The sequence below is a fragment of the Dipodomys merriami genome, unplaced genomic scaffold (genome assembly GCF_024711535.1).
Source record: "Dipodomys merriami isolate MVZ:Mamm:240054 unplaced genomic scaffold, mDipMer1.0.p SCAF_156, whole genome shotgun sequence".
NCBI lineage: Eukaryota > Metazoa > Chordata > Mammalia > Rodentia > Heteromyidae > Dipodomys > Dipodomys merriami.
Window position 1 is genome coordinate 634,080 of NW_027202893.1, and position 22,623 is coordinate 656,702.

The window sequence follows — 22,623 nt, forward strand, 5'->3', positions numbered from 1 at the left end:
CTGAGTCCCGGTGATCCAGGAGTGGAAGACTCTACTTTTTTTCTTTATTTTCTAATTGGATAATCTTCCAAAATCCAAAATCCCTTCAGAGTGGGAGTTTAATTAAGAGCTAATGTCTTCTTATAAATCAATAAACTCCCAGATGGAGGACTTAGCAGAGGAAGGGATTTCACTTAACACGAGCCAATAATTGATTCTACCTTTGACCATGGTAAGTGATCAGAAAACAGGCATGTGACCCAAGCTGGGCCTATTAGGTGCTTCTCTAACATTGAAAAAAAAATTGAAACTCAGGAAAAGAGGCCCATCTTTCATGCTAGTGATATTAGGAGGTCAATCAATTTAGACTAGCAAAGTAGCATTGACAATTGTGATGAAATGTGGGAGAAAGTCCAAGTAGCAAGTGAGACCTCTGTCCCAATCATCCCTCTCCTGACCTTAAATTTGGTTACCTAAGATAGTCAGTTCTTCTTCACTAGCTTAGCTTGAGTAAGGCTCTCTTATTATAAGTAGAGATGTTGCCTCCTATAAGAGGTGAGCTCATACATGCCGAGTGGCAGCCCTACCATACCCACTATGTCCTTCTCCCTCCTCTGATCTGTCACAGAGCCTGTTTGAACCTGAAAAACAGGAAAGGCACGCTGGTAGTTTAAGTCAGTGGAAAACTGCCTATAACCCCAAGAAACAACTAAATTCAGGGAAGTTAAGATCCACTGGAATCCTTGTACCAGAGACAGAACAGTCCAGGATCACTGCCACTCCTCTAAATTTTGAGTTTAAATCAAATTTACCCATGCAGAGGACCTGGCTGGCTGGGTAAGCAAAGACTTGGCAGGAACCTTCCTCTCTGTGCAGGCCTAAAAGCCTTCCCTAGCTCAGCAGCTACTTACCTAACTACCTTGGCTGTCTTTCCATCAACAGCACAACCACCATCCTGTGGTCAATATGTTCTGAGTACACCCTTACCAAGAGTCGCCAAGGAACCAGACAAGAGCAGAGTGGCAGGAAAGCAGGCCTTAGCGACTGCCCATGGAGAGATGGGAAGGGCAGTCAAGTACGAAATGTAGGATCCTAAGTGCAAATGACAGGCTGCCTGCCGGACAGAAGTCTGCTGTCACTACAGGAAGATAAAGGGGAGAGAAGGGAGGCCAGACAAAGAGAACACTTGAGCTTTCCGAGGTCATGGCTGCTTCTCAGTCAGTGACAGATTTTCAGTTTCCAACTGGACTCCAAGTCCAGACAGGTAGCGCTGAGGAGGGAGACATAGGGATATGAATGTGATAATGCAACTTCTTAGCTGCTTTCTATACCCTAGCTGTCCCCTATAACTTGTTATACTCTGGCTGCTGTCTGTATCCCACCTGTTTCCTACAGCTCAGATGTTCTCTATAGTCCTGTTGACTACAATCCCAGCTACTCCTCACATCCCAGCTTCTCCACCACTGTTCCAGCTACTCCCTACACCCCAGCTTCTCCCTAAAATTCCTGCTCTTCCATAGACTCCAGTGCTAGCTATTCCCTATACTCCCACGTCTCCTTACTACCCTAGCTACTCCCTATACCCAAGCTGCTCCTCATACCGTCAACTACTCTTGACAGCCCCAGCTACTGGCTACCTTCATTTCCTCAATTTAACTTTAAAACAGCTAGTATTCACAGATGTCATGTTCTGAATTATAAGCTCCTGGCCATCAGAAGAAGGACTACAGATCACACACCCACACTGAAGTATTTTATAAGTAACTACAGTTTGATGCCTGTAAATCTAATACATTTTAGATATTATTTATGAACTCAAATACCATGCCACACAAAAGCTATCTCAAAAGAACGCTTTGTTGATCTGTCTATATAAGGTAGAACTCATGAATGAAGAACTGGTGCACTGCCCCTGAGCCAGCTGCACAGCTACCATGCCAGCCCACTGCCTCACTCCAAAACTGTCGCCTACTCTCAAGTGTCAAGAAACACATGGAACCCCCTTGGGATGGACTGCTTCCTTCCTCCACTTTTGAAATCTTGGTCATCTTCTGAATCTCTGGTCAAAGTCTCTCCCACATGGATCTGAGATACCCAGCCCCTATATCTGTCTCATCATGGCCTTCCTTGTGGTCAGGTGAGTGTGTCTAATGTCCCCATCTTGATCATGAGCACTCTGAGAACTGTGACTGTGGGACATTTATCTGTCCCGCTAACTCCCAGAGCCACACCTAGCACATAGTAGGTGCTGAGTAAAATTGATTGTAGTAATATCTATACACAAAAGTCTACCTCAGGTTTTTATGCCTGTAAGCTATGAGTCTATGTTGGACTAGATAGAATTGGAATTACTAAGCTGGACAATTGGGCCTTATTTATTTTGTTATTTTTTTCCTACCATAGAGTAGAAATTCCTTACCAATTTCTATTCTTGTTTATTTTTGTGCCGGTCTTGAGACTTGAACACAGGGCCTGGGCACTGTCCCTGAGTTTTTTAACTTAAGGCTAGTGCTCTCCCACTTGAGCCACAGCTCCATTTCCAGCTTTTATTGGTAGTTAGAGAGAAGACTCTCATAGATATTTCTACTCAGGCTGACTCTGAAACATGATTCTCAGATATCAGCCTCCTGAGTAACTACGATTACAGGTGTGAGCTACCAGTGCCTGGCCCCCAACTCCTATTCTTTAACATAACAAACACACACACACACACACACACACACACACACATATGTGCACATGCGCACATGCACACACACTCACTTACTCTTTCCTCTCAAGCCCTGAGTTCAAGTCTATGATAAGCAAAGGAGCAGAAGGAAGATGGCAGAAGCTTGTCTTGATTTCTTTTTACAATGCTTCCTTTTCAGGGATTAATTTACACTGAAATGTTAAACCTCCAGCCAGCTTCCTGATTAAAACTGTATTTTTGCCTCAAGAAATTCATTCTTAATAAACTTTAAAAAAAAAAAACCTCACCATGAAACCCTCTGTTATGAGTATTTGCCTGTAGAAAGAAGTAGACTCAAATATATTCCTGGCTAGGCTGTAAAGACCTGAAGGTCTCACTTTAACTCATAACTTCCTTGTGAGACAAGTCATTGAGTGGGAACTTACTAGGAACAACTACCATATTGAGCCAGGGGCTTAAACCTGAGAGCAGAATTACTTGTGTTCCCCAATCCAGAGACACCAGGACCAAAAATGACTATGTGGCTTCCCTCACCCCATCTGATGCCCTGTGTATGCCAAGGGCCTCAAGGTTGTTCATGGAGACATGTATATTTGGTTCCCATATCCAGTCCCAGTCCCCTTGCCCACTCTGTATTGCCACAAATCACTCAAAGCTCCTGTCCCCCTGAGACACCTCTGTTTGAAAAGTCATCTATTCCATGCATTTGCATGGAGCTCTTGATGACAGGTAAAATGCAATGAATTGTACATATCCCACTGTTAACAGCAGACTCACATCAAAGGAATGACTCTCTAATTGTGGAATTCAGACCTCAGGATGGCCATTAGGAGAGGAATTTAGAGGAGCAAGGATAATGCTTGATCAGGAGTATTCAAGCAACAGGAAAGATGCACCCCAATAACTAGCCAAAGCCTTCAGACATGAGTACACGCTAGAGGAGGAACACAGCTCAGCAGTACCTGATAGACAGCATAGCCGATGCTGAGCATGCCCTGCCCCAGCCTCTTCTGTCGTCTGCGGTTCTTCTGCATCAGACCAAGTACCACTGTGCAGCGGGGTTCACCAATGCCCTCTTCTTGGTCCTCATCCACCTCATCCAAATGGATTTTGAACTGAGGATTGGTCCAGTATGTGGCTGGAAGTCCCCCGGTGATGCATTTCCCCATAGGGGAAAGACAGGATGGGGAAGAACAAAAATAGAAGGGAAGAACCTCAATCATCCTAATAAAAGCATCTCTGGCTAGACTGTGCCTGCTGAGCAGACCTTGGAAAATGATCTACCTGTCTCCCTGTCACTCATATACACACACACACACACACACACACACACACACACACACACACACACACACACACACACACACACACACAGCCCATAGCACTTGGAAAGTTAGCACTTGCCCACCAAATGACCAATCAGGAGCCCAGACGTGCTCGACTGGAGCTTTTCAAGATCCCATAAGCCCAGGTATACCCTGAGCTGTGATAAGGAGTAACCTCTGAGACCTCCCAGACAAATGGGGCATTTGTTCCTGTTCTCAGCTGGACAGCACCAAGGAGGAAGAGGGCAATTGCATGTCCTGGGGACACAATCTCAAGAGAGTCTGGCTACCAAGGAAACCTCTGGTTGACAGGCTAGAAAGCTACGTGATTGGCATATGTTCTCTTTCAGAGAGTCTTCAGCTGGGATCCCAACACCAGCATCCCTGAGAACAAATCCTCTGTCCACTACCCCAGGGCCTCATACGAGGATGTCAGTGTTTGACACTCAGGAGGAGACGCATTTCCTTTAAGACAAGTCATTTAATAATGCATGAGGAATCAGAATGATCGTGAAGCAGCATTCCTGCTGCACTACCTTTGGAAAGGCTCCTTTATTTCATGCCATCCTTTGAAAGACAATCTCTCCAAAGAGCAGAAACACAGAGATGTCAGAAGGAAGAGCTGAAGGCACACAGCAATTCTGACAGAGTTGAGGAGCAAAGCCTGATGGCAGAAGATAGGCTTAACAGGTTGTTCCCTTCCAGAGCCTCAACAATTTCAATAATGATGTGCCCAGGTGGGGAGTGGGGGGGCTGAGGATGGGGGGGGAGGCGGGTAGAAAAGGTTGGGAAAGGGAATTGAAATTTTCATTTTGGGAGGGAGGAGAGTTGTTTTTGTTGTTATTTTATTTTGTTTTTTTTTTACATCTTCTAAATAAGGGTTCCACTCTATGCAATAACCATCGCATTTACAGGTGACCAAGGGCAGTTGGTGGTTAACAATAAGATTGCTTATTCAATTTTACCTTCCCAGAATCTTCACTTCCAGATTTCTTTTTTTAAGTGTAAGGCTCAAGTATAGGATTTTAAAGCCAAATGTCTACAGATTCCAGGAGAGACAAGAGAATGTGGTAATCTTCTGTACTTACATCGTTACCCAAAGGCAAGAGCGTTCCATTTCTTCCTGACAGCTACTTGGCAGCACAGATGGGATTATGATTTGGTACATACAGGTACCTTGGCCTCCTCCCCCTACCGTTTTGAGCTCCCAGAATGATCCATGCAAATTTCCTCTGCATTTTCCAAGAGCTTGCTAATGATGAGCATATTTTAATTTCTCCCAAATGCCGCATTACAGCAATCCCTACATTTTTTTTTGTTTATTTCTTAACAGTACCAGAGGAAGAGAATGGGCCATAAAGATAATACAACCCATTTGTATAACTCTGCACAGTTTACCAAGTGCTTCCCTGTGTGCTTCATATTACAATGCTCACTGAGACCCCATGAGCTGTAAGGTAGGAATTAAGTACCTTGTGTTGACGACCGGGAAACTGAAGCTTGGGCAAGGGAAATGTCTCTTGGGTCTCACAGCCTGCTAATCTAAGTATCAGGGCAGGACACAGGCTCCCCATTTCTGTCTGTCACAATCTGCTCCCTGCTGCTGGATAGGGGTGGAGAGGGACCTCATCCTGCACCCACACAGGATTTCAGGATGATTCAACTTCCGCAGTGCTGAGCACAGCCCTGCCATGAACGAGCGCTAAGAAGAGCATGGTAGGCCCTGCCCTTTGCCTATACACAAGTCTGAAACACAACTCTACAACAGAAAGCAAGCATAGCCCACACCTGAGAGTGTGGAGACGGGGAGGTGGAAAGTGGAGAGAGCAGATTTTACTTCCTCCTGAGAGACGTGGGGTCGTGCAACTGCTTCTTCAGGTGTTGTTTCAGTAGAGTCAACCTAGGAGGAGCCTATTGGGGTACATATTAGTGAACTTTCATGACCTCTACTCGCCTTTGATAAGGTGATGAGCTAAGGTTAGCACAGAGGCCAAGGCTTGCACCCAGGACTGAGCCCTGTGTGTGCCATCCCACCCCCCTCCCTCCTTGGCTCAGGTATGCACACAACGTAAAAGGGCTGCCATGCTGGGTGCAGTCTGTAGAAATAGCCAACCTTGTCCTCTAGCCCTCGATTTGCCCGCCACTCTGCCCCCAAGCTCAGCAGGATGATGTCAGCCAGGTGGGTCAGACAGGCCAAGGGAAGAACAGGAGCCGTTAGCCGGGTTAGTAAGACGCATGTCTCTTGGGAGTAGGGATGAAGTAGGTAGGTGAAGAAGGGGAGATTTGAACACAGGAGCTGAGATCAGGACTTAAGCGGTTAACTGCAATGCCACCGTCCTCCTTGTCCTTCCTCCTAGCCAGGGGAGGGAGGGAAAGCGGGGCCTCAAAAGTAGCATACAATGTCCCCCAGATCAAAAAGGACATGCCAGGCAGCCCTTCACTCACCTGGGTAGTTCTGGCAGCCCCCAGCAGTGGAGCCCCTAGTCCAGCGGCCATTGAAAAGCACCAGGTTCCATTTGTGCGCTTCCTCGCTGCTCAGAGAGTCTGGAGACAGGTTGCAGATCTCCAGGCGAGAGAATTGCTTCAAGAAGTCTGAAAATGACATCCTGGGGGTGAAAGGAAAGGGGCAGAGGAACCAGAAGCTGTCAGTCAAGGGAACTGGGCCAGAAGGATGACTCAAAGCACACCCGTGAGACATGGGAACAAACCCTGTGAGGAGCCTCAAAGCTGACTTGAATGAATCTTTTCTCACCCAATGACGCAAGCAGGCAGAAACTATCATCCAAATCCCACTCTATGATTAGCTTCTCAGATCCTCCAGAAACCTCCTCACATCTCTGAACTGTAACCTGAAGAAGACCCCAGGAGGTGATATGCATACAGCCCCTTCCTCTAGGCTGGGTTAAATCTAAGCCCAAAGAAGATCCTGGTCCTGGGATTCTCAAACATGTCCAGCTTAGAGAGGTCTAAGCTTTCCTATGTTCAAGATGTACCATGAATCTTCTTCCTGAGCACCTTTAGTACAAGAAGGTAACCTGGGTAGATGGTAAGGTAAATTTCAGGCCTAAAGTAATGGAAGTAGTATTCTGGGCTCATTAGAAAGGCATGTAGGTAGATGATTAGGCCACCATAAGTGCTCAGAAACTTGGTTTTCAGTATTGTAGACATAAATAGAAGGGTAGAATTATACCAGGACAAGAAAAGATGTAAGAGATCCTGTCACAAGAAGGGCAAAAGAGAAAGAGAGAGGGGGGGGGGAACAGGGGAGAGAAGAATGGAAGTCCTCATGCCTGGGACTTGTTACATTTTTGGATGTCCCAGAGTCTGGCCACACACACACACACACACACACACACACACACACACAGCACCCAGACCAGTCTTGGCATGAAGCAGCATTAGCATCTCACCAGAACTCGCCATCCTCAGCCTTCTTGTCCAGCTCTTCCTTTCTCCTGGGATCTATGTAATTCCACTCAGGGGCACTGGGAAAATGAAGTCGAAGGTGGTCATTCCTGAGGAACAAGCTAAATGTCCCCCCTATACCCACAAAAAAAGCCAGAAATAAGATGCCTCCAAACCAGCAGTGGAAAGCAGGCTAGGCTGGGCATGTGGAACTTCCCAGGGGGATGAAGGGATGAGGCTGAGAACATGGGCACTGCAGGGTAACCCTGGATACGCAACAGAGACATCACAGACAGATCTCATTTTCACTTTGGGGGCAAGCTTTCCATTTCCAATTAAGATTCCCTGGCCCCTGACCACAGGAATGAGGAAGTTGAAAAGAGAAGACATAAGAGATCCTGTCACAAGAAGGGCAGGTACTCCAGCGCCAATTAGTAAGTTGTCATTTCTATTGGTTTGTTGGTGTGGGGAATATATTATGAGAGATTCTGACAAGCACTAGGTACTTGGACACAGTCCACCTCCTGAGCCTGCAAGAAAAACCACGAGGTTCAGTTTGATGGCAATTTCCTTGTGATAATGCCACCTGTAAGGCCTCCTGCTAGTAGCCTTTCCGTTGCAGTAGCCATGTCCATTGTTTAAATGCCATCTTGAGCTACCTGACCTTTGCGACGTTAGCGTTTCCTGAAATACATGTACAGTGTCTAAATAATGGAGCTGTATTAAGCTTCCATCTTTAGAAAACTAAAAAGGCAAACCTTTCTCTGAACACTTTCAGTAAAGCCAAACCCTCCTTCCTCATCATAGAAGCTGGCACACCCAAATCCAGATTACCCAGCTAGAGCTGGCTTCTAAGAGCCCAAGGTTTAATGAAAATGTTCTTCGGGCTTTTTTTTAAAGTCATTGAAACATTGGTTTAATCAGAACTGAATCAGCATAAGCTTGTTCTAAACAAGGATTAGGGGACATTAGAGAATTTGAGCTCTAACCTAATCTTGGGTTTGATTGTTTTCAAAATAAACACCCTCCCTACCCCCCCACAAACACACCACATAATAGCTACTTGGGATGAGGATCATAGTTCAAGGTTAGCCCAGGCAAAAGTTAGTGAGATCCTAGCCTCAAAAAACAACCTGAGTATGGTGGTTCATGTATACAATCCCAGATCATACAAAGGCAGAGGTAGCTGACAAAGGTAAAAGGGCAAGACACTATCTGAATGATAAATAACAGTAAAAGGACTAAGAGCATGGCTAAAGTGACAAAGCACCTTGTCTGGTATGTGTGAGGAGTGTGTGGTCCTGAGTTTAATTCCCAATAGTTAAAAAAAACAATCTAGCCAGACATTAGCTGAACTTCCAGATTTGCATCTCAGACATTAAACACATTGCTTCTTCAGTATCCAGGATGTAAAAATCCTAGACTTCACTCTGTCTCCCCCACCAGGCTTTGTTTCCACACCTAAATTCTTCCCAGTCTATGAGGACCCTGCGTGGTCTCATCACAGAGAGGAGATAAAGCCCAACAAATCCTTTTGACAGTTGCACACATTGCTATCGGTGAAAAATAATGGCCAAAACCTGGGGTTTAAACTTTATTTGGCCATTTTATCCTTTTAGGAAAGTTTGCTGAATTGAGGTTTGGGGTTTTGCTCAATCTTAGGCAGTGGACTGAAAAGTCTTTCATACAGGTTCCATATCCACAGGTTCCAATGGCACAGCTTTTTTCTGACACAGACCAGAAGGTTTATGCAGGAGTTCCAGGCAGTAACAAGCAGTAATGATGCCATCACTCAATGTGATCAAGTTCTCTTCTGAGGCCTTGGTGATGTCACAGGATATGGATGAACAGAGCTTAAGCTTTTGACTGTTGAAAGCTAAAAGACTGGGAGAGAAGCAGTATTCCGGCCATTTTCATTAGGTGCCTGTTGGCCAATAAAACTAGTGCATTGCAACTTCAACCATGGTACCATGAACCTCCTCTGGGCCAGCTGTAGTAATTGGATGGAAACTACTTCATGCCCTCTCCATCCTCCCACATCTGGGCCCATCATTTCCAAGGTATAGGTGTCTCAGAACATCACCTCTGATTGAGTTAACCTCACCAGCACAGAAGGTATCCAATAATTTCCTCTATAGCAAATGATCAATAACCACCAGTCATGAGCTCATGGAGTGAGCTCCCATTCATGGCTGCCTACTGGAGTCCCAACCCATGATCTCAGTATCATGGAGAAGTTTGGTTTTTGTCAGAGGAAGCACTTTTGTCCAATGGGAGGAGAAGAGCCTGCGTAATGGGTTTGACCTTTGGACTACCACTGTGTGATTGATGGAAAAACAGGTGAACCCTCTGTGCTAAACAAAATTCAAAGAAATTGTCACATTTTCAAAGGCCAAAGAAAGCCAAAATTAAAGAGTATAACTAAATGGTTTTATTTTGCTTTGGAAGCATTTAATAACCTTTCCAGAATAGGCTGTGTAACCTGTGAACAGAAAGTACTGCAGAATCCACTGGATTGTAGTCCTCATCACCTCTCAGGAGCAGGGAGAACTGGGAAGGTAAAGAAAAACATACTCATCACTCCAGGCTCCCGACCACTCCACTTCACCCCATGGGTTCCTGAGTCTGATCAGCTTCTCCAGACGGCCATGGAAATCCACCTGCAAGTTCCACACACACACACACAAAAAGCATCTGCCTTACATTCATGTCTCACCTGACAATATATGCACTCTATGTGTCTATAGAATTCTAGGAATTCTAGGTCCCTAAATGATAATACTTCTACTTTCTTTTTCCTTTTTTGCTTTTTTTGCTTGAACTCAGGGCCTGGGCACTATCCTTGTGTTCTGCTAAAGACTAGTGCTCTACCACTTTGAACCAGAGTTCTACTTCTGGTTTTTGAGTGGTTAATTAGAGATAAGAGTCTCGTCAGGAGCCAAGCATCAGTGGCTCACACCTGTAATCCTAGTTACTCAAGAGGCTGAGATCTGAGGATCATAGTTCAAAGCCAGCCTGGGCACAACAGTCCATGACATTCTTATCTCCAATAAACCACTCAGAAAACTGGAAGTGGAGCTGTGGCTCAAGTGGTAGAGGGCTTGCCTTGAGCCAAAGAGCTGAGGGACAGCGCCCAGGCCCAGAGTTCAAGCCCCATGAGCAACCAAAACAAAACAAAACAAAACAAAACGGGGTCTCACAGGGACTTTTCTGCCTGGGATGGCTTCAAACCTCAGATCTCAGATCTCAGCCTCCTGAATTACAGCATGAGCAACTGGTGCCCAGCTCACTTCTATTTTCTTTTAACCTATTTTTTTTCAGATTTTTATCCAGTGCTCTATTTTTCATAATTAGTTTGATTAACTGAAGAGTAAATCTAGTACAAAAACAAGTTTGTCAGCTTTAACTAGTATTTAGATTTCATACCCAACCATGTTTGACTTAATATTTTCCCCTGCTTAAGGCTGTTGCTTTACCATCTGAGCCACAACTCCACTTTCCAGCTTCTGGCTGATTAATTGAAGATGAGTGTCTTGCAAATTTTTCTTCCTGGGCTGGCTTTGAACCACAATTCTCAGACTTTAGCTTCCTGAGTAGCTACAATTACAGGCATGAGCCACTGATGTTCAGCAAGACTCAATTCTTAATGTCTGAGACAGTGTAATAAAAAACAAATGCCAGTATCCCAGCAATAAGCATGTATTGAGGATAGACTGAAGCCCAAGCATGTGCTAAGCACTTCGAATGCATTATTGCCTCATTTAAACCTCCTCATGCTGGGCGTTATTATTATCTTTATTTTACAGATCAAAAGTCAAGAGACTCTGGAACTTTCCTGATCATTCCACAATTACCTAGTGAGTACATGGTGAGTGCAGGATGGGAATCCAGACAGCTTAAACCTGTAAGGACCTACGCTGACTGCTACAGCTTAAATACAGCTTGTCCCTTCCCGGACTCATGTTGACATTTGCTCCCCACTGTGGCAGTGTTTGGAGGCAGAGCCTTCAAGACATCATTAGACTATAATGAAGAAATGAGGCCTTTCTAAGGGACTGGGTTAATTCTCATGGTAGTGAGTTCTCACTCTCTCAGAACTTGTTTCTCTTCCGAATGTGCCCACCTATCCTTCCAATTTTTGCCACATTATAAAATAGCATAAATCTTTCACAACCACTGAGGCTGGGAAGTCCAAGACTTAGTCTTGGACTTCCCAGCCTCCATACCCATGTGTTCAATAAACCTCTTTTCTTTGTAAACTACCCAGTCTTAGGTATTCTTTTATAGAAACAGAAAACAGGCTAGGATTTTTACCTTACCCTACAATTTATTGAACACCCAAGTATGAGCTGCCATCTACCTCTGTATACCTCTATACACATGCTTGCATTTCTATACACACCCAAACACAATGGTCTATTAGGATATTATCATCTTAATTTCCTTTATATAGTTCCCTATGACCTAGCTCAATGTTTTCACATGTATATTCGAGTTATATTTCTGGAACTGAATTGATTTTAAAACCACATTCATGAAACAGAGGTACATGAAATGAGTATTTCTGTCATTACAATAAACAGTAAGAGCTGGAATATCCATTGCATGTCTCTTCTCATTGGCCATTGGGAAACCCAAAGTAAAATCAATTTCCCAGTTGTAGCACTGCCTTTATCCCACTTGGATAAATTTTACCTTAGTTGTATGCTTTTATTGTATCTGTGCTTTTGATTGTAAACAACCTTAAATCCATTTGACTGAATATAGGAGATTAAAAATAATGAAAATATAGGGCATGCTTTTACTTGGGCTAAATAATTATCTACATACTTCTCATTATTGTATCTTATCCTGAAATTTGGAGAAGGAATTTACCATTCATTTTGGAGAGACTCCTATTAGTTTCTACTGCTTTCTCTGTACAGCATAATTTTACTGGGATATGTATAAAATGTAACCAACAAACTTTCCTGGCCATACCGTGGAAAAGACCTTGCACTTTATTAGACTCAGAGAGCTAGAGCTCAGAGGGGTTAGGTAACCCATCTCTGAGAAGCTGAGAATGAGCCCCATATCTGTCCATGGCTCTGTGCATTCAGAGACTGAACTCTGAACCTCTTAGTGATGATCTCCTCAGGAGTGCCCTGAATTTGTGGCATTAGCCCTTCCCCCTTCTCCTGCTAAATTTTACCTCTTCAATTCCAGTGACAGAGTATGCGTGACTTTTAACCAGCTTCTGGCTGGTGATAGCTTCTGCTTCCGCTGCACTGGAGACCTGGGTCAAAAAGGAAGTTCACTTAGCACAGCTGAACCTGACCTCGTTGGAACCAGCTCTATGATGCTTTACAAAGACATCACATGGGGCACCGGTGGCTCACACCTGTATTCCTAGCTACTCAAGAGGCTGAGATCTGAGGATCTCAGTTCAAAGCCAGTTAAGGCAGGAAAGCTAGTGAGACTCTTATCTTCAATTAACCACCAGAAAACTGGAAGTGACGCTGTGGCTCAAGTGGTAGAGCGCTCGCCTTGAGCTGAAGCATTTAGGCCGAATTCAAGCCCATGGCCAGCAGCAACAACAACAAAAAGACACATCACACAGAGTGGAGGGAGGGCTTTGCAAAGACACACTGCAGAGGTAAAGCAATAAACTACAAACAAACAGAGCCTTCTCCATTCAACCCTCTTTAATAGGCCAGACAGGTGCTAAGTGATTGCCAAGCCTGGAACATGGCTCAACCAACCAACCTTTAAAAAGGCCACCAGACATTTATTCTCTGAGCCTGGCCCCTGATACCTACTCAATGGAAGGAGATTATCTGAAATGACAGTAAGAGAAGAAAAGAGAGCAGTCAGAGGGACAGATAACAATAGACTTGTGGAGATGGTGGCCTCTGGCCTCTGGTCTCCACAACCACATTAGAGTTCCATCCCTTCCTATCAGGCCATGACTCTACCTGGTTTCAGAACCTCTTCCTTTTCTTTCAGGAAACTCCATATCCACTGAGTATTGTCAAACATCATGTTGGGTTTCCAAAAATCTCAAGATTATTTAGCAAAAAGAGGTATATTCTCAGAGCTGTATTCTCAGGGCAATTCTAGCTATACATTAGGAACTCTAACAGAAGGAAATTGGGACTCCTACAATGCAACTAATCCCAATCCCTACCCACTTGTGAGATCTTCACCAGCTCCCACATGCTGTAGACCATTATGTCACCCGATTTGCCTATCAAGTCTTAGACTGTGCTTACCAAAAGCCTTCTCAGGCCTGTTAATTCTGTCCCATCCCTCCCCTATCACACCTGAAAAGAGGGGACAAAGAATAATGTCCTGGCTCACATCGATGGAGCAGCCGAGCAGAGATCCTGCATGAAGGGCTTTGCGGATGATATGGTACAGATTGCCCGGTGCCTTCTTCAGATCATAAAACTCAGAGATGCCACCTGTGAAATCTTCGAACCCTTCTATTGTGGAGCCTCCAGCAAGAGCTTCATAAGAACCATTGAGCCTGTTGGAAAAGAAAGAAATATGCACTGCTCTCTGCCATTAGCAACCAAGGGACAATCCTACAATCTTATGGTCCAGAAGGTTGAGGAGAGCTTTTTGCTGATTTTGACTCTAAGCCTGGAACATGCTCAGGCTACTATTTTACATATCCAGCTCAGTATCTTACTAGATCAATTGCAGACACCCTTACACAACTGGCTTGGATTTCTGAGGGGTTACAGGCACAAGTAGGGATGAAGGGGCCTTCCCTCAAGGCTGAGAGACCTTGGCTGAGGCTTGCTTTAGAAACAGGACTAGAAAGGACCTGAATTACAGGGAAGAGATTCATAAACAACACTAATTCAAAGAATCAGAAAGTGCATCTTTGGATATTAAATGTCAAAAGGAAGAGACTTTGTTAAGTTTGGGATCGAAGCACATTTATTTTCTTCTTCATCATCAGTTTTTTTTATTTAATTTTATTTTATTTGTGAACATACTGTACAGAGGAGTTACAATTACATGGGCAGGATAATGCGTACATTTCTTACCAAGCATTGCAGCCTCCTCCTTTGTTTACCCTTCACATCCCTTCCCAGCCTCCCCCCCAATCCCAATCCTTCTCCTTCCCCCCCTTCCCCCCCCGCACCGACGTTGTAAAGCTCGTTTTGGACATGACAATTTGTACTTCTCATTGTTGCAACAGGTCCACCTGTATCCTCAAACAACTGGTTTTTCCCCATCTCCTCCACAAGTTATACTGACATCAAATATAGTGAAAGCAGGGGTTATACTGTGGGGGAGGGACATACAAAGCAACAAAGAGATAATCTTATAAATGCGTTAGAAACACTGCATCCCCCTCTTTTGTGATTCTCAAAGCAGATCACCCTCCCATTAAGCTAACCAGGGAGGGGGATCTCAAAATCTTGGGTAAAGCAGAGCATTTTTCTGCCTGTTCGAACAAACTGACTTAAGAAACCAATCACCAGTTTTAAGAATTCACAATGTCCTAAGAATTGAGGCTGTGCTTTGAAAGGGGAAAAAGCTATGGCCTAGCGAGGCAGGTGAACTGCCTGCCATCCACGTATTCATTCACATAGCTAAGATCTTAAACTCCTAGCGTGGATTTTGCTATCTCTTCTTCTTGAAGGATGCTTTCTCTCCAACCTGTCCAGTAGTGAAAAATCTTGGTTATACCACCCTGAGTGGGGGTAGGGAGCCAGGTGTGGAAAGGGGCCAGGGAAAGCTTTCGGGGGGACCCTCAGTCACATAGCTCCCATCTTGCCCCCACTTACTTGGCATAGGCTTTCTCCAGCAGAGCGCTCCAAAATTCATTGCCCTCTTCAGAGTGGAGGAAGAGCAACTGTCCATTCTTGGTGGGCAACCTGTCATCAATGACCACCTCCACCCATTCTCCAAACTGCCAGAACTAGAGATGAGAAAGCACAGGGCTGTTCACCTGAGGAAAGATGGGGAAGCTCTTCACTGGCCCTCAGTGGGGTCTGTGTTGTCAGTGGCCACGTATTGGGTCTTTTGCAAACTCCAGGCTCCTTAGGGAAAGGATCTATGTCTCCTCATCTGTGAACACAGAGCTGCCACATGTACCAAGAAACAACTGATCCACTCTTTTTAGTTTATGGGTAAGAGAATATTCTCCCACATCACCCCCAAGGCAACACTGGGTGACTCAGACTCCCTCTTCCGATCCTAAAGTACAAAGTGCTTTCCTCACGGCCATGTAGCCTGGAGGATACAGGAAAGGGATAGACACAAGGATGATGGGATGGATGTACTCCAGTGTGCAACAGAATCTCCTGGAGGGGTTGTTGAACACAGATTATCTGAAGTTTCAGATTCAGTAGACCTTAGGGTAGGCCTTAAGATAGGGAATGTAGTAACAAAGACCATAAACAAAGCCCAATACCTGGAAATGAAAGATGCCTGCATAGTTCTTTTGGAAGCTCTGGTCCTTGGGGACTACTCGATACAGCAGCTTCTCGTTCAGGGTGAGGGAGGCAATGGCTGCCAGAAGCCAACAGTCACCTGCAGAGCAGCACAGGGCACACACATTGGTCAGATCGGGCCTTCACTGTCTTGGTTCCTCCATGTCTGACTTCATCTTTTCTTGTTGCTATAACAAAATTCCTGAGGCTGAGTTACTTATAAAGAACACAAATTTACTTCTCACATCTCTAGAAATCAAGGTCAAGGCAACAACAGATTCGGTATCTGGTGAAAACGTCTCTCTTTCCAAAGACTTCCCTATCTCTTGAAGCCTCTTTATAAGGGCACTAATCCCATTCAGGAAGGTAGAAGCTTTATGACTTACTCAGACCCTAAGGCCTCATCTCTTAATGCTATTGTATTGCATCTTGGTTTCTAACATATGGATCCAATACATGCATTCACACTATAGCAACACTATTAATCAAGTGGGCAGATTCTCTTCCTCTTATGTATGAAATGCATAGGTAGTAATCATCTTCTGAGGACTCACATTTTTGCTGGGTTATTTGTGGGGGAGGGTTGTTGTTGGTTGTTGTTGTTGTTTATTTAATTAAGAAGTACAAATTCTCTACTCCTCCACTCCTTCCTGGCATGTCTGCTAGGCACTCAATCAATGGGGTCAAAAATGGAGAAATTAGTCTCTTTGGTCTCTGCATTGGCAACTAATAAATTTGATTGAAGGAGCATGTGTGTGTGTGTGTGTTCCTTGCTCCTATGGCCTTAGATAAAAGTCATGGACTCAGTGTGATTTTCTTAGTGTATGGCTCCTTTGTGTTTCAGAGTTCACTGTGAGATCACAGTAAGAGTCTCTATGCTTTGTTGCTTATAATGCCCTGGAGGTACTCATTAACATCAAATCATCATAATATGAAGTGGAAGAAATAAAAGTCAAGAGAGGTTAAAACTCCTCAGTGTTGATCACTTTGAATATTCAACTAAATTCAGAAACAAACAGAAGATCTTCATCTGTGTGAATCAGACCTCACAGACCACTGCCACTGGATGCTGTTTCCTGGGATGTCATCATCACGTGTTAGTGTCCATATGAATGAGTGACACAGGTACCAAGCACCACTGGCTTTAACCTCTGCTTAGGGGGTGCCATCTTAGACATGATATGACTTTGCTCACATTCAGGTCAGTGTTCTTGGCACAGCATCATCAAGGACCCAATGTCCTTGAGTGACCTTTACATCACATGAAGGAATATTTCCTCTTCCTGCCTAACATTGCCTCTTTCCAGTTTCACAGCAGATCTCTCACCCTGAATCTACTAGGGTGTGGTGACATCCCTGTTTCTCTTATTCATTTGCTTTGTATAACTCCAGAATCATGCCTGTGCATCCCCGCCTTCATCTTTCCCATTAAGAAGTCTGAACATTTTCCATGTGTCTTCAGATGGAAAGTCCTTTCAACATTTTACAGGCCACCCAAGGTTCTTATTTAACTCTATTTTCTTTTTGCCTTCTGGACAAAGTTGCATATATAATCCAGGTGTGAGCATATTATATTTTTCATTGGTCCAGTTGAGCAAATAGCAAACTAAGACCCAGGACCAACCTCTGAGGAATGCCATCACCTCCAATAGCTCTATCATCTTATCTTTCTCAACAAAGAGGCCCATGCTTTGGTCTCAAACTAATTTCTTTCTCCAACCATCACTGCCTCTCAAACACACACACACACACACACACACACACACACACACACACACACACACACACACACTACAAATTTACTTTTTGAAAAATTTTTCTGATCCAGAAAGCATCTTGTTCAAGCTTAGCGGTGTGGCCCATGCCTGTCATCCTAGCTATTTAAGAGGCTGAGGTCAGGAGGATCATCGTCCAAGGCCAGCCTCGATCCTTTAATTCATATTTGTCATCCCAGCTCTGTAGGAAGAGTGTCCAAGATCATGATCCAGGTTGGCTTGGGCAAAACAAAAAAAAATCATTTTTCAAATGATGAAAACAAAAAGAGCTGGGGGAATGGGAATGATTCAAGTGATAGAACACCTTCCCAGAAAGGGCTAGGCCCTGAGATTAAACCCCAAAACCAATTACTCAATCAAGAAAAAGGAAAAGAAAGCAGACTATTCCTCACCTCCCTGGTCACCAGGCCCACATCACCAGCGAACACCATCCTTGGGTCACATCAGGTCTTCAACATGAGGTTCAAGATGACATAGAGCTAGGTGGTATGGATGGCAAGCATAGACTAAGCTATTCCCAAAGAATGGGTAAAATAAGAACTCCTGCTTCTCTCACCCCAGTTTTCCTATGAACACCTGTAATGACATTATTCCTTGGTTCAACTGTCCTGCGTTGCTTAGAAATGAAATAAAAACCCTTTGCAGGCAGGGCATCAAGATCCTTCATAATATGGCACCAACCTACATCTATCTCTTTCTCCTGCAATACCCCCAACATGAGTCTAATCCTCCAGTCAAAACTGAGTATGCACAACATGAGCCCTCACATTGTTTACTGTCATTCTTCAGGTGTTTGCAGAATCCTTGCTTCAGTATTGCCACCAACCTTCCCCTCCTCCATAAAGCTATCCAGACAATCACCCTTCCATCAGAAGTCACCTCTTATTTTGTGTGTCTGTCCTAAAGACCTCCTTTAACCTCTCTTACATACTTTTCACAAGCTTCCACAGACCACAGTCAGCACACAGCCAACTCCATTCACACTTCCACTCCTCCGTAGTACCTCCCTGGAGCCTCTCCCGGCCTGCCTCCCATCCTCAAGACTTCTCTTCCCTGAGGGGAGGGGGACAGTACTTCTCCAGGCCATTTGATAGACTCTGTCTCTCCTCTCCATTTCTCTGATTGATTCCTGCAGAGCAGAGATGTGGAATCCCTCATTCCAGTATCCTCAGTAGATGGCAGGCAAATGTCTAGGGCAGTACATTTTTTATAAATAGAAACAAATAAGCCAATGATGAAACAAATTAATGAGTCATTTTGTTCTTTCTCAAAACTCCAATACCACATTATCTATATTTTATGCCTAAATCTTCCAGGTCTAGGCCAAAGTAGGGTCCCATGAGGGCATGCAGTGGACCTGCTAGAGTCCTCCTCTGCCAACATCAGGGTCTTTGCTGTCTAAAGCTCTGTAGTGGGAGAGATAAACAGGCAGGATGAACTCAGATACACAGCCCTTTGGGAGTGGACAGGGTGACCACTCTGCCATGTCTCTGAATCAGGTGGCTTCTCAAGGGGACCAGAGTGGCTGCATATCCCTCATTACAGGTCCCTTCTGATGTGAATTTCTTGCTCCCAAGCTAAGCTCCTTCACAGCTCACTCAGAGCAAACCCTACATTATAATGAGGCCCGTCAACAAAATATCCATCAATTGCTGACATCAAATAGGTCTGACCAGCCAGGGAAGGGTTTAATTTTCTCTTCATCCTGCTTTACTCCTGACTTTTCACAGAGTCTACTCAGTCACTGCCACAAACCCAGAGGCTCTGAGGAGATGCCATGGGTGTGCAGACATTTGGATTCCTGCCAGAGAGTGTGTCTGTTGAAATGCTGTGACAAGTATGCTTTTTCTAGAGCACATGGACAAATGAATGTGATCCCTTTCTAAAAGCCCTCTTGAAAGGAGAGACATGGATTTTATTGTACAAAAATATTTTAGAAACTGTTACCTCAAAGCCTATGATGCATTTATGTGGGCTTTTCTCAATAAGGACATATAGCCTTGATCCTTGAGCACAGTTTTAGTTTACAAAAGCAGTCAAGAGGCTGTTGGACCCATATAAGATGGCAAGCAAAAATGAGTACAAAGATGCTGGCTGCTGGTGGCATGTACCTGTAATCTTAGTTAGTTGGGAAATTGAAGTCTGGATGGTCACAGTTCAAAGTCAACCCAAGCAGAAAAGTCTGTGAAACTCTATCCCTAAATAATCATCAAAAGGCTAGACTGAAGGCTTGGATCAAGTGTTAGAACACCAATTGCAAGCAAGAAAACCAAGTGAGAATACATGATCCTGAGTTCAAACTCCAATACTAGCACATACACAGAGGAGGGGAGAGGAGGGACTTTTACAACCTTTTCAGATAAATTGCAGTGAAATATGCTTCCCTTACTGGAAAAAAAAATAAAGTAAGATATAGGTTAGAAACTTGCTTCTGGCATTTACTAGCTGTGTGAACTTGAGAAAAACACAGCCTCTGCACTTTGACTGAGTACCTATATGAAAGGAGTAATAACAGTATCTACTGAACAGGTATTGTTCAATCAAATGAGATCAATAAGAGCTAGAACACAATGGATAATAATTAAATTACAGTTCCTACTGCCAAAAAAAAAAAAGTCTGGGAAGTAGTAATCACTAGAGTAAGGAGCAAGCCTAACTGAGGAAGATAATACACAGATCTAAGAAAATGAGGACTGAAAGCTGACTATTGGATTTAGCAGTGTGGAGATCCTTAAGTATTGTAGCAGAGATACTCACTGACTGCCAAATTCAAGTGTTCCTCATCTATCTCAGCCCTGTTGCAGAGCTATGTGTCTCCTCCTGGCCTTATTGGCAATGAAGAATGAATTTGGCTCTTGGGACAAAGCATTTAGGATCCAGTACACACGCCTTTAGCTCTCTAGTCTCTGAAGCTGTGATCCAGATGTCTAGTGCAGAAATGGTGTGCACCCAATGTGTGCACTGATGTATCATCTCAGCAGCACTCCCAGCACTCAACTGAGACTGAGTCATCCCAGGGAGTTCCAGTGTACCCTGATGGGTCAGGAAAAGAGACCATACAATACCTAAGTCGTAAGTCCAGAAGGTCAGTAAGGACCCAAAAAAAGACAGTGCCCAGCTGTCCAGACTAGCTGCCCCTTCCCCTCACTGCCAGGTTATTTTGGCCTTCCTTATATCCAGGCACCATCTTGGGGAAGTGGAAGAGTAATTGTTTAAGAGGTGAGGCGCCATCTGCCTTAGTCTGTTAGGGCTGGTATAACAAAACAGTATCTGCTTGGTGCCTTATAAGCAACACATCTGTTTCTCATAGCTCCAGAGGCTGGAAGTCCAAAGTTAGGATGTGGGTAAATGCAGTGTCTGTTGAGCTCTCTTTCTGGTTTGTAGAGGAGAATTTCTCACTGTAACTTCATAGGGTGGGAAGCACAACAGAGCTCTCCAGAACGTCTTTTGTAAGGGCACTAATCTCGTTGGTGAGGGCTCCATCCTCATGACCTAATCACCTCCCCAAATCTTTACCTCCTAATACCATCACATTGGACTTCAACTGGACAGTCTAGAGCACTATTCACATGGAGTAATTGAATAAGGAATTTTATCTGAAAGAAATGAGAGCCTGAAACAGACAGAGGCATGATACCTTTGATAGGCTAGTTTACAGTTCCCTCCCCTCCATGATTATGGAAATTGGGTCTCCCTAGCAAGCTGAAAATAGTTGTGAAAAATGAAGAATGTTTCACTGATTGTACATCTAAACACAATGTAAAGATTTTTGACCTTGTTAATAAACGGTTGTACTTTTTAAAACCCATTCTCAATATTTTAGCACAGCTGAAGCATCCTGTGCCTGCTTTTGCTTATAATAAGATTCAAGAAGCTTTTATGCACAGGGCATTTATTTAGCTCTGTGCTTACCGCTAAGCAATCACAGAAGCCTCCTTCTCACCCTCCTGTTGATGAACAGGCCTTCTCAAGCCCTTAGCATGTAATTTATACCATTTGGATGACATTGAAGCTTAGTTGGAAATCACCTTCTCTGGCTAGACTAGAAGCTGACTGGAGACAGATTGTGGGCTTCAGGCTTCTCACAAAGTACAAAGTGTTTACTGGATAAGTTCACTTCAAAGTAAATTTGTCAGACATGATTTGCAAACTTATACTTTGACTACCAGCATGAAAGTGTTATGATCCTGCCCATCTAGTCGCTGGTATTTCAAACAGGGAAAGAGAAGGCTGCTTATATTATGTAAGTCCAGAGTAAGACCTCGAACTTAAAGCTACTCTCTTGGTTGAATCTAACTCTTACAGTACAGAGGTAACTCAAACCCAGCTCTGTTGATATTTAGAAAAGCAAATACTTTTCTTGTGCAGGCTGTCTTCTGTGATGTGGATGTTGAACAGCGTCCCTGGCCTCTAGATATCAGTAGAAAACATCTTCCCCCATATGATAACGAAAAATGTGTCACTGCCTAATATCCCATGTGTAAGGGAAGGGAAAGTGCACACACCTGTGTGTCTCTGTGTGTGTGCCCGCGTGCATGTGCACGAACACACACACACACACACACACACACACACACACACACACACACACACACACACACACACACACACACAAGAAATACAAATGGCCAAAAAAAGCCATGAAGAAATTTTCAACATCCTTAACCATAAAACACCATGCAAAAAGAAAAATATTGACACTGAGACTCCATCTATTAAACAAACAACAAATGCTGGTGAAGATTAGGGAAAAGAAAACATTATCTTCTGTTGTTGGAAATATAAATCATTGTGACCAATAGGGAAATCAGTACTAGGATTCCTCAAGAAGCTAAAAATAGAGTTACTATATGATATCTTGGCTGTATATCAGAAGGAATACAAGTTAGCATACTCTAGAGGCAGCTGCACACTAGTTTATAGCAGCGCTGTTCACAATAGCCAACTTGTGAAATGAGCCTAGGTGCCCAACAATCACTTGATAGATAAAGAAAATGTGCTTCATGTACACAATA

General features: G+C 44.0%; 1 protein-coding gene across 1 annotated transcript in view; it reads right to left on the reverse strand.

Annotated features, from left to right (window-relative positions):
- The window catches only part of LOC138827428 (calpain-8), a 63,186-nt gene that overhangs the window by 16,726 nt on the left and 23,837 nt on the right, over positions 1–22,623 (reverse strand). Inside the window, exons 3-10 of the mRNA XM_070022914.1 lie at positions 15,815–15,933; positions 15,186–15,319; positions 13,741–13,909; positions 12,593–12,676; positions 9,976–10,061; positions 7,407–7,481; positions 6,442–6,602; positions 3,634–3,809 (exon numbers count right to left, since the gene is read on the reverse strand). Of these exons, the coding sequence (XP_069879015.1) occupies positions 3,634–3,809; positions 6,442–6,602; positions 7,407–7,481; positions 9,976–10,061; positions 12,593–12,676; positions 13,741–13,909; positions 15,186–15,319; positions 15,815–15,933 (1,004 nt within the window). The remainder of the gene's footprint in view (positions 1–3,633; positions 3,810–6,441; positions 6,603–7,406; positions 7,482–9,975; positions 10,062–12,592; positions 12,677–13,740; positions 13,910–15,185; positions 15,320–15,814; positions 15,934–22,623) is intronic.